The sequence below is a fragment of the Taurulus bubalis genome (assembly GCF_910589615.1).
Source record: "Taurulus bubalis genome assembly, chromosome: 20".
NCBI classification, from domain to species: Eukaryota; Metazoa; Chordata; class Actinopteri; order Perciformes; family Cottidae; genus Taurulus; species Taurulus bubalis.
Window position 1 is genome coordinate 4,571,204 of NC_136608.1, and position 16,346 is coordinate 4,587,549.

The 16,346-nt window shown below is 44.9% G+C and overlaps 1 protein-coding gene across 1 annotated transcript; it reads left to right on the forward strand.

The window, feature by feature from the left end:
• Window positions 1-2,941: 2,941 nt before the first annotated feature.
• Window positions 2,942-14,143, forward strand: pik3cg (phosphatidylinositol-4,5-bisphosphate 3-kinase, catalytic subunit gamma; the record flags this gene model as incomplete). The annotated part of the gene is made up of 23 exons (XM_079235755.1): window positions 2,942-3,154; window positions 3,239-3,410; window positions 3,501-3,763; window positions 4,524-4,610; window positions 4,691-4,791; window positions 4,865-5,034; window positions 5,798-5,985; window positions 6,514-6,621; window positions 7,013-7,100; window positions 7,180-7,612; window positions 7,693-7,791; window positions 7,877-8,012; window positions 9,280-9,345; window positions 9,645-9,788; window positions 9,869-9,950; window positions 10,547-10,650; window positions 10,829-10,975; window positions 11,063-11,153; window positions 11,233-11,363; window positions 11,827-11,938; window positions 12,199-12,356; window positions 12,529-12,610; window positions 12,728-14,143. The coding sequence occupies 23 exons, from the start codon at window positions 2,942-2,944 to the stop codon at window positions 12,925-12,927; spliced, it is 3,375 nt and encodes a 1,124-aa protein (XP_079091881.1). The 3' UTR covers window positions 12,928-14,143.
• Window positions 14,144-16,346: the final 2,203 nt, after the last annotated feature.

Sequence of the window (16,346 nt, forward strand, 5' to 3'; positions counted from 1 at the left end):
CAGTCGCCTTGTACGGGAAAGGAGGCGGGTGTAAACACCGTGTCCGCGGCGCTCCCATTGGTCAGTCCTGACGTCAACCCACGGCGTCCCGCGTTCTCATTGGTCGGTTCCGTTGCAGCTCGTTCTCTTCACAGTTATCGCCACAACAATAAACTCTGGGGTGGGTTAAAACGATGAAAGATGGCCAAACCAAAAGTGATGACTTAAAAGAACAACAACATCTGGTTTTCTGTTGAATGAGCGTTATAATGGCAGCATTTTGTAACACTGTGAGACAACAAGATAAGTAGAAAGTGTTATATTCATGTTATACGATCAAGTAATAGCCATAGTTCTAGTTTAGGTATATTCATGAATCCCCCTTGTTATTGTATGTATTCGGAGTAGTGCTTTATGTCTACTGTGCATTGTTATTTATTATTTAAAAACGTTAAAAAAATATTAACAAATAAAAACAAACAAGAAACTGAAATGTTCATTGTCCTATATTCATATTTCATCCTACAGCTTTGAGGTTGTGATGTGTGAGGATAAAACGGACTGCAAATATGAACAACGTGAGAGAGAGAAAAAACACAAAGGCAGCAGACAAATAGCCTTCAGCGAAATTGACACACATCCAAGGCCACTAGCACAACAGGTAGTTAAGTCAACCTGGTCAAAGAGAACATGGCCTTCTCTCTAGTGTTTAGACACGTGTGTGTAGCCGTTGTATAAAACCTGTAATACCCTTAAGTAAACCCTTTAGTGTAATTATATGTTTCACTGCTGCAGGCAAGGTCAAGGGGGAAGCTGTAATTATAGGCCTCCCGTAATTATATAACCTAAAACTACTCAGGTAAACATACTTTGTAATAACAAGTACTCAAAAAATGCATAGCATAAGTAACTGTACAAAAATAAAAATAAACAAGGCACTGAAAAAATGTCAAAATTCCCAGTTGGAGTTTAGAGTTGCGTCAGCAGCAGTCTTCTCTCCGGAGATCATGCTTAACGTGTCCGCCTTGGTGCTGGTGGAGGCGACCAGAGCCATGGAGAATCGTGAGTGTTCACTGCCCTCTAGTGGTCACTGCGGGGAACTGCACCAAAGCGGCACACGTCAAGTTAAGGCACGCTTAATAGCAACACTTCCGGTCGATCCTTACGAAATAAATCAAGGACTAATGATAAAACAAAATATAATAAACGATCCTCAAATACATTTGAAATGTATAAGCAGACATTACAGATAATTATTTGTAATGTAATGTTATCTAGTGGCCAGAGACTACAAAGAGACACACATTATTTAATGGGAATATGTATTCTTAATATTACTATTATTTTAATCCATCCATCCATCCATTTTCAACCGCTTATCCGGGATCGGGTCGCGGTGGCAGCAGGTTCAGCAGGCCGACCCAGGCTTCTCTCTCACCCACAACATTTTCCAGCTCATTCTGGGGGACCCCAAAGCGTTCCAAGGCCAGCCGAGAGATATAATCCCTCCAGTGTGTCCTCGGTCTTCCCCGGGCCCTCCTACCAGTTACCAGTTACCATTATTTTAATCATTATACATTATTATTACTATTATTTTATTGTGTAGATGATGTTCCACAGTGGCCACAAAAAGATAGTGAACACTCAAGTCTTCATGCAATCTTGACAGAGATTAAATCATGATCCTCCGACCAGAAATCTACCCTTAAAACAACGCTTAATATAATATAGTACCTTGGTTTAAGCAGTATTGATGTCACTCTTGTTCTACATGACACATTCTCACATATGCTTACAATCACCACAATAACCGACTCTAAAACACTGCCTTTAGTTTGTAATTTCTTCTATATCTTTGAAAAGTTCCATTCAGTCTTTTAACTATGTTTTACAGGACCAATTTATGGAAGATAATATATATTACAATATATTACTCTGCATGTCTTCTCTTCATAATAATGAGTTTAGAGCTGTGGTAGTTTATTTTGAAGAGAAAAGCCGGAAGTCTCGTTTCTCTCGCCCTACGAGCTTGACGACCTTCCTGAGTAGAAGCGCAGCGGACTTTGCTGAACTTTTCCACCTATTAAACTTATTTTACTCTGCTTCCAGGTCTCTTCGTGCCGCATAAATGCCGAAACTTTACCGCAAAGCTCCGGGTTTCGTTGCCGTCTGTGTCCGCGTCCATTGGTGAGTCACAAAAACGTGTTTCGTGTTTTAGTTTGACACAAATTGACACAGTTTGGCCTCTCCCTCCGATTATTACGGTAGCTGTACCGTTACATTCCCCAAACAGTCTCTCCAGTTCCGCTGCGGCCGCTTTTAAAAGTCTCTGTTGCTTTTTTAAATTGCGGATACAGACCCAGCTCCTTTAATGACAGCGTTTAAAATAGCATGTCAACCCTGTGTGGTTCATCCATGCTGAGTCGAGCTTTGCTTCCTGCTTTTCAAAGCTTCCTCTGCTGCTGTTAGAAGAAGCAGAAGGGAAACTCCGTTTAATCCTGTGATGTGAGATCATGAGTTTGTAAATAAATAAATAAACTTCATAAATCTTTCGTCACCACGCTCAGATTTGTGTCTTATTCCTAGATTGTGTCAAATAAATGACACTTTTTTATATATACTTTATTGCTCTAAAATGAGTTCCATTGGATTATCATAGTAGAGGAAAAAAAAAGTAGTAATAACAAGATAGCAAGATTTCACTTGTATATCACCTGTTGATTACTCGGTCGGTTAAACAGGGACATTAAATAAGCGCTTAACTATTGTGAAATGACTCATTGTGCTGAGTCATGTCAAAGGAAACGCATCGATCTCTCTCCAGCATCACGAAGTGTGAGGCGTGGCTGCTTTGTCATGCTTTGACAATTTATGAACAAAATCATTGAAAAATGAATTTATTACGAGAGAAAAGTAATCCAATAATGATCTCGTCTTCCGTCTGTCCGCCTCCAGCTAGGCGATGGACGGGCAGCAGACCCAGGTGAGCGACGAAGAGCCCAAAGTCCCGCGAGAAGACCCCCGGAGGAGGAGGAGGAAGAAGGCCATCTCGTCGTCCTCCTTCGCCTCCATGGATCAGATCACCGTGGAGTTCGTCCTGCCCACCGCGGCGCGCGGAGGAAGCGGCCCCGACACTCTGCCGCTGGAGGTCGCTGGAAACTGGACCGTGGAGCAGGTCAGCTACCCTGCTGTCGTATCTAAACACTGTGCACTATTCTATCACGGACGTTAAAGTGAAACACTGTTCTGTTTCCCGCAGGTGAAAGCTCAGGTGTGGCTGAAGGCGGTGACTTTAAACCTCTGCCCGGACTTCTACCAGCGGTTTTCCCCCGACCACTGCATCCTGCTCTACCAGAAGAAAGGCAACGTGTGTGAGATCTACGACAAGCACCAGGTGTTCCAGACGCTGGACTGCATCCGTTACTGGAGAGGTAGCGTCCGCTGACAGGCCGCTCCGTCGCAAGCCTTATCAGTGACGATGATGTAAAACTCCTCTGTTGTTGATGTGTTTTCTTAAAAAGCCCTGAAGAAGGACGTGGGGCGGATCCAGCTGGTCCCCCGTCCGCAGCCCTCCGACGAGTCCCTGCAGTACCAGCGCTACCTGAACTACCTGATCGGCTACGACGTGACCGACGTGAGCAACGTGCACGACGACGAGCTGGAGTTCACCCGCAGGAAGCTGCTGACGCCGCGACGCATCGAGCTGTCCGACCGCGACGCGAAGCTCTACTCCATGGACCCCTGGGTGACCCGCAAGCCGCTGCCTGAGCACCTGCTCACCAAGGTGTGGGGGGGTTATTTACAATGTGAAAGTAATGCAACATTTAAACTTTTAATGAAAGGGCCAGTGTGAAGGATTTTCCTAGCGGCAAGGTTGCATATTGCAATCAACTGAAATTTCTACCGTGCGCCAAACCACGGTGGTAAATGTGAATTGTGGTTTTTATTTTATCTGAAAGAATTGGTTTTATATATGACTTAGATGTAGTCACCTTGACAAACGTAGCCCCGCCCTAAAGCAAACCCTGCTTTATGGTCTATTTGACATTTACTAAATTAATGTATTGAAGAAGACTTGAAACTAGAGATTGAGACCATAAACTCATGTTTTCAATGTTTATTGAGGGAATAAATCAAGAGAGAAGTAGAGTCATTTTCTCATAGACTTCTATACAACTAGAGGAGTCGCCCCCTGGTGGCCATCAGAAAGAAAGCACATTTGAGGTCCTTTCAGCATTGGCTTTACTTCCCAGACCCAAAAGGTTGCCGTCCGTCTGAAAGCCACCGCTGCAGATTTAGTTCACTACGTTTCTGAAACAAGTCACTGAAGTATGCACGTCTCCAATAATCTGGTGGGGAAGTTCATCCTCTTCTTCATCACCTTCCCATGTGAGAAAGCCCCGGCCTTTACTGACAAATCAAACAAACCTGACGCATGTCACCAGCAGAGTAAAATCTCCGTCTTCATTCTTTGTCTATGTTTCTCCGTTGTCTTTTACTTCTCTGTTTTCACGTTTCCTCGGTTCCTTCGCTCCTCCTTTCAGGTCAGCAACGCTCACGTCCTGTTGGTGATCCACATCAGCACGGCCAGCCAGACCATCAAGGTCTCCATCGAAGACACGCCGGCGCAGGTAAACGAGCGCAGTGCTCGACGCCGTTCGTTTCTCTTCTGTCGCGGTTCCACTCCCTGATAACTTTCCGTCTTGTTTAGGTGTTGGTGAGCTTTTTCGCCAAGACGGCAAACAAGAAAGTTCTGCTGGGCATACCTGACAGCATGTGTGAGGCCGACTTTGTGCTCCGTGTGTGTGGAAGGTGTGTGAGACGGACCACAGCTGCTCACACATAGAGAAGGGTTCAGGTCTTAATGAATATGTCCGCCGCACAGGGAGGAGTACCTGTACGAGGATAAACCGCTTCAGGACTTCAACTGGATCCGCCAGTGTCTGAAGAACGGGGACGAGATCCACCTGATTCTGGAGACGCCCCCTGACACAGACCTGGATCTGGTCCAGAAGGAGGACTGGGCACAAGTGGATGACTGCACCGGAGTCGCAGGTAATCAGTCAGCTTAAAGCTTGAAGGTTGGCAACGATGGAGAAACCAGGAAGAGTATTCTAGATCTTAAAAGTATCCGACCGGAACAACCCAGCCACTCTTTTCCAATGAAAGTAGCTATTAGCTCCAAAGGTAGCTAAATCTAGACAGTCTTCTAAATTGATAAAATAAAAATAAATAAGCACATTCTAACTAAAATCTTGACCGTACATTCTTAACAAGAAGATATGAAACTCTGTGGTTATCACATATATAAGTCACATATGGACTATTTATTTATTGAATTACCAGAAAGCCAGCCGTATATCGTGATTCATGTCGTTATCCAGACATGACATGACCTACACCGTGATGGAAGACTTTGGCCAAATCCCCCCTCTCTACACTGACAGCCAGTCCCTTCAGGCCTCCCTCCAAAGCCACTCCCTCTTCTGGGGGAACCAAAACCAGGACCGTCAGACGCTGCTGCAGTAAAAAGAGAGATTTTCTTTCGGGATTCTGGGCTCAGAAACACTCCCACTTTCTTCCACAGGGACCGCCAAAGTCCATACAAAATGAAAGTTCCCTGCAGTAACTAACTATCTGTGACTAACTATAAGATGAAGGCGATGGTTGGCTTATTACAGTCCTGTGAGAGCCACAGATATCGTATTTAATGGGTGTTACCACCCTACCTCTAAATGTGCTGTGCTGTTTGATGATGCATTAAACCTGAGCGCTGCTTTCAGAGGTAATACTTGTTCTGCTAACTTGTCTTTGTCAGGAACCCATGAGCAGCTGACCATCGACGAGAAGGACCATGAGCGGGTGTTCACCATCTCGATGTGGGACTGCAACAGGAAGTTCAGAGTGAAGGTGCTGGGTATCGACATCCCATCCCTCCCCAAAATCCCAGAGTTCATTGTCTTCATTGAAGCCAGCATCTTCCACGGCCAACAGCTTCTAGCCCAGGTGATCGAGACGTTCAAGCACGCAAAAACATAAATGATCGATATTGAGTTATGGCCACTAGAGAGTGTGTTTCATCTTCTACAAGTTCACCGTTGCTGCTCCTTTTGCTCCACTACTCCTCTTCACTTATTGGTGACAAAAGCATTGCGAGCACTTTGACAGCTTCACAATAAAAGACATTTGAATGCTTTTAATGTGAAGCAGCAACAAAAGGAAATGTTAAGCGTTAAGGAAATTAAACAGCGACGCAGGTGCATGTTGTGAATCTGTTGCGCTTGAAGGCATTTTGAATCCAGCGGGGGAATGGTGGACTCCACCACTAACAATATGGAGAATGCAGTTTGTAAACATCGAATGGATATTGCTGCAAAAATGATGACCGTAACGTGGTTTAATTTTATGAAAGTTACCTAGTTTTGGAGATCTGTGCCTGTCACTTTAAGGATTATAACTTGAAACCAGCTTCAGACTGAGAACCACAACTTTCTCAGTTGAATGTTGGCTTTAACTCGGCCTTTACTGTCTCAGGAGAGGACGTCCTCTAAAAGCTTCAGCGAAGAAGTGCTGTGGAACTGCTGGTTGGAGTTTAACATTAAGATCAAGGACCTTCCTAAAGGAGCGCGACTCAACCTCCAGGTAAACCTTTAATTCAGGACAGGTGGGATAACAATCATTTGTCAATTTCTCCAATACTAACTGTTGGGGTGTAATAAAATATTGAGTATTGAGATATAATGTTTTGTGATACTGTCTTGAAAACAATGTATCAATTTTCATCGAATTGTTTTTGGCCAGAGGCATTATGTTTTTTGGTTGTCTATTGTACGACAATTGTCCTAAAATTAGGTTTCAAATATCACAATATGTCGCCCTGCATACGGTATTGCGATATATCGCGACATATTGAACCGTAGCATATCGTGATACGTAGCATATCGTGATACGTAGCATATCGTGATACGTAGCATATCGTGATACATATCGTATCGCCACATTCTTGTCTTGTCCTATTATTTTTCCCACCCAGGTGGTTTGTGGGAAGCAGCCCCTGACACCAAACTCCAAGGGAGCCTCCGCCTACCAGGATAACACAGCAGGAGCTGGCAGCCATGACGGTAAGGTCTGCTACCATTTGGTTTGCCTCCTGTATCATTCTGACACCCGTCCGAGCCCGTCTGTCTGTCCGTCCCTCAGGGAAGATCAAGAGCCGCCTCCTGTACTACGTCAACCTGCTGCTGATCGACCACCGCTCCCTGCTGCGCCAGGGCGAGTTCATCCTCCACATGTGGAAAATGCCGGAGAAGAACGAGGAGAGCAGCAGCAGCATCAACGCCGACAAGCTCACCTCCGCCACCAACCCGGACAAGGCCTCCGCCATGGCCGTCGCCATCCTGCTGGACAAGTACTGCTACCCGGTGGTGCTGCCCAAGAGCCGCGACGTGGCGGCCCGCGACGCCGGGGCCGCGGGCGAGGAGGCCGAGGGAGGCGAGCGCGGTCAGAGGGAGATGCCCAACCACCTGAAGAAGCAGTTCGCGGCCATCGTGGCCACCGACCCCCTGCACCCGCTCAGCCCCGAGGACAAAGAGCTGCTGTGGCACTTCAGGCACGAGTGTATGCGCAACCCCAGGTACTTTACTTTTTATTTTATTCCCACAACGGGCGACTACATGTTCCATCTTGGTGCTATAACTGTGAGATCATCTTCAGGGCCTACCCAAAGCTCCTGGCCTCAGTCAGGTGGGGGCGACAGGAAGACGTATTGGCGACACACCGGCTGTTGGAGCGCAGCAGCGCGTGGGACAGCAGGTAGACCTTGCTTTCACGCCGCCACAATATCCACCGTGCCCTCAGCGGCTCCAGTGTCACATCAGCTTTTCCTCGTGTCCCTCAGCGGCCTGGATGTCGGTCTGGCCATGCAGCTGCTGGACTGCCACTACTCGGACGCTCAGGTGCGCTCCATGGCCGTCAGGAAGCTGGAGACTCTGGAGGACGACGATGTGCTCAGATACCTCCTGCAGCTCGTACAGGTGCGCCCTTCTTCTGTTCCTTCTTCTGCGCCTCTTGTCGGTTCCACCTGATTCACAGCTTCACGAGCTCGGGGGAAGACAAAGCTATCGGAGAAAGTGACTCTGTGGTCAGCTTTGCATATTAATTATGAGCCGAGGCCAACAGAGGGCCCTTTGGTCTGATAGGGAAATGACTCTCACCATCACAGTGTCGTGTTTGTAGCATGAGCTTTAGTGATATGTGGAGGGTGTCTTTCTAAATACACCTCAAAAAGAGAGATAACTTGCCCTGTGTCTGACTGGTTGTGTCCATAATTCCACACTTACATGTTATGTATTACTCTAACTTTAACCTGACCCTAGCATCTGTCAGTCTACACCTCTGACCTGTCAATCCGCCCTCTGCTTCCTCTAGTCAATATTTGAATAGCCGTCCTGTGTGTGAGCACAATGAGCTCTGTGTTTTCTTTTTACTGACAGCGTCGACTTTCTGCCTCATCGCACTCTGAACACAACATGTTAAAGGAGCAGTGCGTGGGAGTCAGTGGCCTCTAGCGGCGATAGGTTGCAAAAAAGCCAACATGACGACGGACGTCAAAGCGGCAGCCCACAAACCAACGGGTGACGTCATGACGGCTACTTCTTATAACAGTCTGTGTAAAACACAAAAGGCTCTCTCTGGAAACATGGAGATGCAGCACGGTGGACACGATAACTAGATGAACGGCTCATTCTAAACTGACCAACACACAACGATTATTAGTTTTAGAGGATTATACACTAATAAAGAAAACATTGTTATGGGTATTATATCCCATTTCTGTCAATAAACCCCCTAAATCCTATAAGCTGCTCCTTTTTAAAGGTATTGTTTCATTCTGTTAACTTTGTTGTGGTAAATAGTCTGTATCCCCGAGGCCTTGAAACCTTTATGCATGCACTTCATAACTTAAAAAACATTCAAAATGTCACATCTACTTCACACATCTCTGATTTTGGCACGCGTTGCCCGGTTAAAAACTCAACAGAGTGCCGTTTGAATCAGAATTCACAAAAATGGCAAACCTCCGTGTCTTTTTTTTTTTTTTAATGGGTTTTGCATGACAACAGTAATAGATTCCTGTGTGTTTGCATGTGTGTGTATTTAAAAAACAATGTGTTTGCATGTGTGTTCACTGAAACCATATCATATTATATTAGATGCATTCATTCGACATACAATATTTATGCGTGTGTGTGTCCTATTAATGTTTGTGTGTGTGTGTGTGTGTGTGTGTGTGTCCTACAGGCGGTCAAGTTTGAGCCGTACCACGACAGCGCCCTGGTCAGGTTCCTGCTGAAGAGAGCTCTGAGGGTAAGCAGGACCAACGTCTGCATCTGTTTCTCACACGTCTCACACGTCTTCCTGTGTGTGTGTGTGTGTGTGTGTGTGTGTGTGTGTGTGTGTGTGTGTTCCTATGGTTTCTGTCTCTCTGCCCATTCATCTGTCCGTATGTTTGTGTCTTTCTCCCAACGATGTATAAGGTTTTGTCAAATGTTTTATTCAGTTTTTAGCATCAACATTGCAATGTGATGCATCTCCATGTTCCTCATCCACCTGATGCTATTCACAGCTGAGTCTTGCCTCTTTCCTTTGTGGTTTCCTCCCCACAGAGTAAGCGTATCGGTCATTTTCTCTTCTGGTTCCTGCGCAGTGAGATCGCCCAGTCCATGCACTACCAGCAGAGGTACGCCGTCCTGCTGGAGGCCTACCTCAGGGGCTGTGGGGAAGACATGCTGCAGGACTTCAGGAAGCAGGTGAGGTGTGCTGTAGTTTGAAAAAAGGCCCCTCGGTTCAGCTCGTTCAGTCACTGACCCGATGAGCTGACGCTCTCCAGGTGGAGGTGACGGAGGCTCTGCAGAAGGTCACCCGGGAGATGAAGGCCATGTCCGCCGACAAGTGTGACATCACTGCACAAGGTGAGGCGGAGCTCCAGACTGACTTTCCCACTCGCAGCACATGATTTGGTACAGATGTATTAATCAGTGATGGAGTAACTAAATACATTTAATCAAGTACAACTTGATGCTACCTTCTAGTCCACTACATTTCAGAGGGGAAATATTATACTTTTCCACATTTATTTATTTATAAGGAGTAAATTCAGTATAAAAATGCAATACAATTTGCTCCATGCAGTCAGCATAAAAATGCAATGATAATGATCTAAAATCATAAGAAATACTAATGCAACTAAAGAGCCTATTTGACTACACAATGAGTACTTTTCGCGATTATATACAAACATACTTTTACTGAGGTAAGATTTTGAATGTTTGGAACAATGTTTTATTTTTTTATAATCGTGGTGTGTACTTTTACTTAGTATAATATCTTAGAACTTGTTCCACCGCTGGTATATTTACTGCACGCACACTAACCTGCGATGTTCAGCAAATCCCTCTATATAGAGCATGAGCTCCTGCAATAAATGAAGCCAATAAGCACAGAGGACTCTAGTCATGCACATGTCCATGCAGTGAGACTAAAGCCGTGTGTGTTGTGTGTTTGTCAGTGGTGTTCCAGTTGCGTCAGAAGCTGGAGACTCTGCAGTTGTCCGGTCTGCCGGAGACTTTCAGAGTCCCTTATGATCCTGGACTGAGAGCTGGAGCCTTGATGGTGAGACGCACACACACACACACACACACACACACTGAGGAGAACAATACACACTGACACTCGGATGTCTGCAAGTAGAACACCAATCAGAAAAAACAACATACAAAACCAGTTTTGCGGGTGCAATAAATACTGGTGAGTACCTGCAGTATAAACACTGCGTGTTGTGAACGCGCAGATCGAGCAGTGCAAAGTGATGGCGTCCAAGAAGAAGCCGCTGTGGCTGCAGTTCAAAAGGGCCGACCCCACCACTCTGTCCAGAGACCCCATCGGCATCATCTTCAAAGACGGCGACGACCTCAGACAGGACATGCTCATCCTGCAGGTGAGCGGCGGCGCAGCCTCTCTGTGTTTATCGCGGAGAAAAGAAAGAAGAATAAAATGACTCGGCTTCCCTCTCGTGTCCCTTCAGATCCTGCTGATCATGGAGTCCATCTGGGAGACTGAAACACTAGATCTGTGTCTGTTGCCGTACGGCTGCATCTCCACGGGGAACAGAATAGGTCAGCTATTCAGCGGAAAGCAAATGAGTTGGATCGTTACAGCCAGTCTAATAATGTCTCAAATCTGTCTTCATCGCAGGTATGATTGAGATCGTGAAGGACGCCACCACCATCGCCAACATCCAGCAGAGCGTCATGGGAAGCACCGGGGCGTTTAAAGATGAAATCCTCTCCCAGTGGCTGCGGGACAAGTGCGTCAGCGAGGACAAGGTACACGTCGCCACGCAGCTTCACTTTGACATCCATCCATCCAGCTGCCGCTCTGTTCATCAGACGCCAGAGGAAGTGGCGACAGACGGGAAGGAAGTAACCAACAAGGGGGTTTCCTGTCATCTCAACACACACACACACACACACACACTGTGACTGCTTGGTTTCTGAGAACCCTATTTTGCAACGTTTCTTCTGTTAGCTTCAAGTATGAAGGGAAGGGGACTCTGCGCTGCACTGCAGGATGTTTATCGTCCGGTACGCATTAACACAATATTTACATCACATGTCCAGAGAAAGATTTAAGGGAAGAGGATCACGCGTCGCCCGGTTCACGGTTCTATTCTTATTGAATCTGACATTTCAAAGCAGAAACTTTGCTCCTTGAAGCCCAGCAAGCAAACCTCTGGGTCGCGGCCCAGTTACTGCCCTAGATGTATGATGGCTTTCTCTCCCTTTGTAGTACCAGCAGGCTGTGGAGAGGTTCCTGTATTCCTGTGGTGGCTACTGTGTGGCTACCTACGTTCTGGGAATTGGGGATCGCCACAACGACAACATCATGATCACTGAATCCGGTAATGACGTCATATGTCTGTACTTTCATCTGACTTTCAATATGACTCATACATGCACGAAAACACTTGCAATACATCCACTAAACATCTTCACCATATTCAAATGTACAGTACATTTAATTAAAACCTTTGTCTATAAACATTTTGAAACTACAAATAAGCCCAGCCCAGTGTTTACACCTGAATAAATGCACTTCTCTGTGGAAATGAAGCGAGGGCTTCAGGAGACATGAAAACGAATCCCCTCTGTGTTTCTGCAGGGAATCTCTTCCACATCGACTTCGGTCACATCCTGGGGAATTACAAGAGCTTCATGGGGATCAGTAAGGAGTGGGTTCCCTTCGTGCTCACGCCAGACTTCCTGTACGTCATGGGAACATCAGGGAAGAAAAGCAGCCCCCACTTCCTGAAATTCCAGGTGCAGCAAATGGGATTTTTACATTTTTCATGTGACATGTGACATGTTTTCATGTGACATGTGCCAAAGAATGTCAGCTGAGCACAAGCCGCTGTCACCAAGAGGTGTCAAATGTCCTGCATGCAATTTTCTGTGTACAGCAGGCGTTTAACTTCCTTTATCTCCGCCTCAGGACGTGTGTGTGAAGGCTTACCTCGCCCTTCGGCACCACACCAACCTGCTCATCATCCTCTTCTCCATGATGCTGATGACCGGTACGACTTCCTTCCTTCTTACACCCAAAGACTCAAAGAACAACTGCAACCCGATTGTATTTCTGAGCAAATGAACGGCAGTTCCTGGTAAACGCTCTTATTTTTTGTTTCAAACAGGCATGCCCCAGCTGACCAGCAAGGAGGACATCGAGTACATCCGAGAGGCGCTGACCGTCGGCCGCAGCGAGGAAGAGGCGCAGCGCCACCTCCTGGATCAGATAGAGATCTGCAGGGAAAAGGGCTGGATGGTGCAGATCAACTGGTTTGTTCACCTGGTGCTGGGGATCAAGCAGGGAGTGGAGAAACGGTCCACTTAGGACTCTGCATTAATAAGGAAACGTTACGGCTTCCTTCAGGCTTATCTGCTTGTTTTTTTTTGTATTTGAAGGAAATAAGTCTTACAGCAGAAGACTGAAGAATCTGGAGAGCTATAAATGTGATTTAACACAGCTTTAGAAGTTTTTAAGGAGAATAACGAGAGCAGGTGATTAACTAAGAGAACTCTGGAGAAAGGCTGGAACTTTTAAAGCAAAGCCGTGCCGATTTAACATGTGACGCTGCACGTATGCAGACGAGATGCATACATGCTAAACTGAATGTAGTTCATTCTAATAATTCTGCAAGAGTTTTTCATTGCACTGCCTCGTCCAAGTTAAACATTCACACCAAACTCAATTACATTTACAGAGAGGTTTTTTCTATTTTCATCTTTTTCCAAACTCAAACTACTTCCTGTTTCTAGTTGTCATTTCCTGCTAAGGAAACACATTTCTCTCACATTTCCTTCACATTGTTTTCATTTTAAAACACAGTACGTGTCACACTGTTTGTTGCATTCTCGCTGAGGTAGCGCTACACTGTCTGGTAGATTGAGTATTGAAGGATCAGTCTATTAAAAATAGTTAGAAAAATGTTTTTAAAACATGAATTATGTGTTAAAAGTCCAATTTTGATCGTGCTAATTTATAACTGCTGTAAAAGACTGTTGTTAAAGGTTGGACTTCCTGGTCTGTCGGCGACATTCAGCGCATGCTGGTCAGTGCTGTAGTCACTTTTAATCGGATGTTTATGGTTTGTCTACGACAATGATTTTGAATATTTTAATTACATCATCAAGACAGTTGAAATAATGATGTACAAGATCACTGGATCTCAGTATTATGTCTTAAACAGGTAATATATTTGCCAGTAAACATGCCAACAATTGAAATTCTGCCAGTGAACACCCATACAAGCCAACAAGCAACAAGTTCTCTCAATCTTTTTGGCGAAATGGGTCCTGATTGAGGCCACAATGGAATTATGGGATGTGTTGACCATCTCAGATTATAGTTATATGAAATAGGAGCATGAGCATAAGCCATTTAGAGATTAAAGCTACAATACGCATCAGGAGTTTGAAAGCTTTTTAAAGCTTTCATAACAACGTGTCGGAAAAATATGAAACCTTTTTTTCTTCTTCTTTCCTTTTGTACGAAAGTCTTTTGTGACTCTTTATTGTTTCAATCATTGATTTTGAAAATAAAATGTATTGACATCAGACTGTATTCTGCGTTTTGTCTTTCACAAATCAAACTTACTGCTTGTTTGCACGTCATAGTTCAAATAATGTACATTCCTCTCGCTCCTGTCTTCCCTCTTTACTTGAGAAAGTCCTCCAATGAGAAGGATGCTTCTGCCCCGACTCATTTCCAATACAAACTGTTAGAATTGACATTATCCACAAGATGGCGCAACACCGCAAGCCTTCTCCTAGAGTTACACATTTTAACACTGACAGATCGAGCCTCCTCTCCTCTCCTCTCCTTTCCTCCTTCGCCTCCTTCTTCCCTACTCTTCCTCCCACAATTCCCCCGGTCCTTCCTGTCAGTTTCCCATTCATCTCTTCATCCGGCTCCTCTTCCTCTCCCCCTCTTTTCCAGCATTGTTTGCACAGGAAAGGTGCGAGTGGGTGTGAGTGTACTGCACGAGGAACAAGTGTCTTTCTTGCCACTGGGTGTTGCGGATGTTAACTGCTGTATATGTTGTGATGTACAGGGTGTTGAGCGACTAAATGGATTAGCCAGATAAGCCTCCTCGTTCCCTTTGTGTTAAGGCCTCTTTCTGCACTCTGTTATTCTGCTAAATGTACGCTTTTTTTAGCAAAGGCATTGAATTTATCCTGAAGGTGATGGGCGCAAATGGATCAAAGAACCTCTCTTCCTTTGTTACCCTTTTCTCTTTAGCGTTCTTATTGTTGCAGATGCATTTGTTTATGTTTTCTTATGTATGATGCTTCTCAGTGCCAAAAGTCATGTATCTTCAAGGAATCACATCTGAAAAATGAAGAAAGGCAGCTTCAGTTTCAAACAAGCCCTGATTAAATTACTTAGCTGGATTTGAATACAACAGTAATATATAAAACAAATTTACAAATTGAATAAGACAGTAAAAGGAAACGCAAAGGCAGTAAACCTGAGTGGGGGAATTTTATGTCCAATTAAATTAAAAGTATGTAATGGCATCAATGCAAACTATAAAAATAACCCATTATTTTCTATTCTCTTTATCACTCTCCACGGACACCGAAAACAATGATCCAAAGTTGATAAAGGTTCAAAAACACATCAAAAAGTTTTAGAAGTCATAATAGCTCAAGTCCAAGTGACATTGTTTCTGTGCAGGAGACAGATTTTGAGTTGACTAAGTGTTTCTAAGTGAAAACAATTATCTTGCAAATGCAGCTTTAAAAACAGTTTTACGGGGGAAGCAAATGCATTTCGCACATTTTTAGGTCTCATATATTTGTTTTGGTGAGGAATACTATATTTAAACAAACCAAGAAAACTCCACATGGTGCATGCAATTAGAAAGCATTTCTAGTGCATCTTTAGCTCTCAGCACGGCTAGCTGAGCCGGCAGCTGGAAGCTAACGGCGCTAACGGTGCTGACAAACAAACAGAACAAAGCTATCCACTCTGCTATGTTGGTGTAATAAATAAATGTTCTCGCAGGCGATTATTGATCTGTAACTATAATGTTATAATTTGTATTACAAAACCTGAAAGTCCAGATTTTTCTCAGAGAAAGTAGCCGAATGGACCAAGCTTGAAAATCACGATCCTCGATACAAAGATTACAGACACGCTTGTTAAATGGTTGCTGGCTGTTTTTTTGTTTTTCTTACTTAGCCACGTTTGCTTCATGTGAACTGCAGCTTTTATGGAGTGACGCCCTCCGCTCTGACAGGTGTGTGTGTGTGTGTGTGTGTGTGTGTGTGTGTGTGTGTGTGTGTGAGGCCGATGTGGGAGGAAACTGCATGAAACTGGAGCGTCGAGAATCGATTTTGCTTTCTTCCTCTATTAGCTCTGGTTCCTCTCCAGGAAGACATGAACCAGATCAGACGACGGGGGAAATCACTGGGCCTGTGTGTGTGTGTGTGTGTGTGTGTGTGTGTGTGTGTGTGTGTGTGTGTGTGTGTGTGTGTGTGTGTGTGTGTGTGTGTGTGTGTGTGTGTGTGTGTGTGTGTGTGTGCGTGTGTGTGTGTGTGTTCAGGGTGAGGATCCAGCCTGTCCTCACTTCACCAAGGGGTTATTTCAGGGTCAAGACATGGTTTGAGGGTTTGTGCAGTGAAGTAGCACATATTATTAGGTTATTATTATTATTATTATTATTATTATACATAGTAGGCCTATGGGCTCATGTGATGTGTAGAGCTGGAGGGTCAATGGCGGTCAAAGTACTGAAATCGTGCATG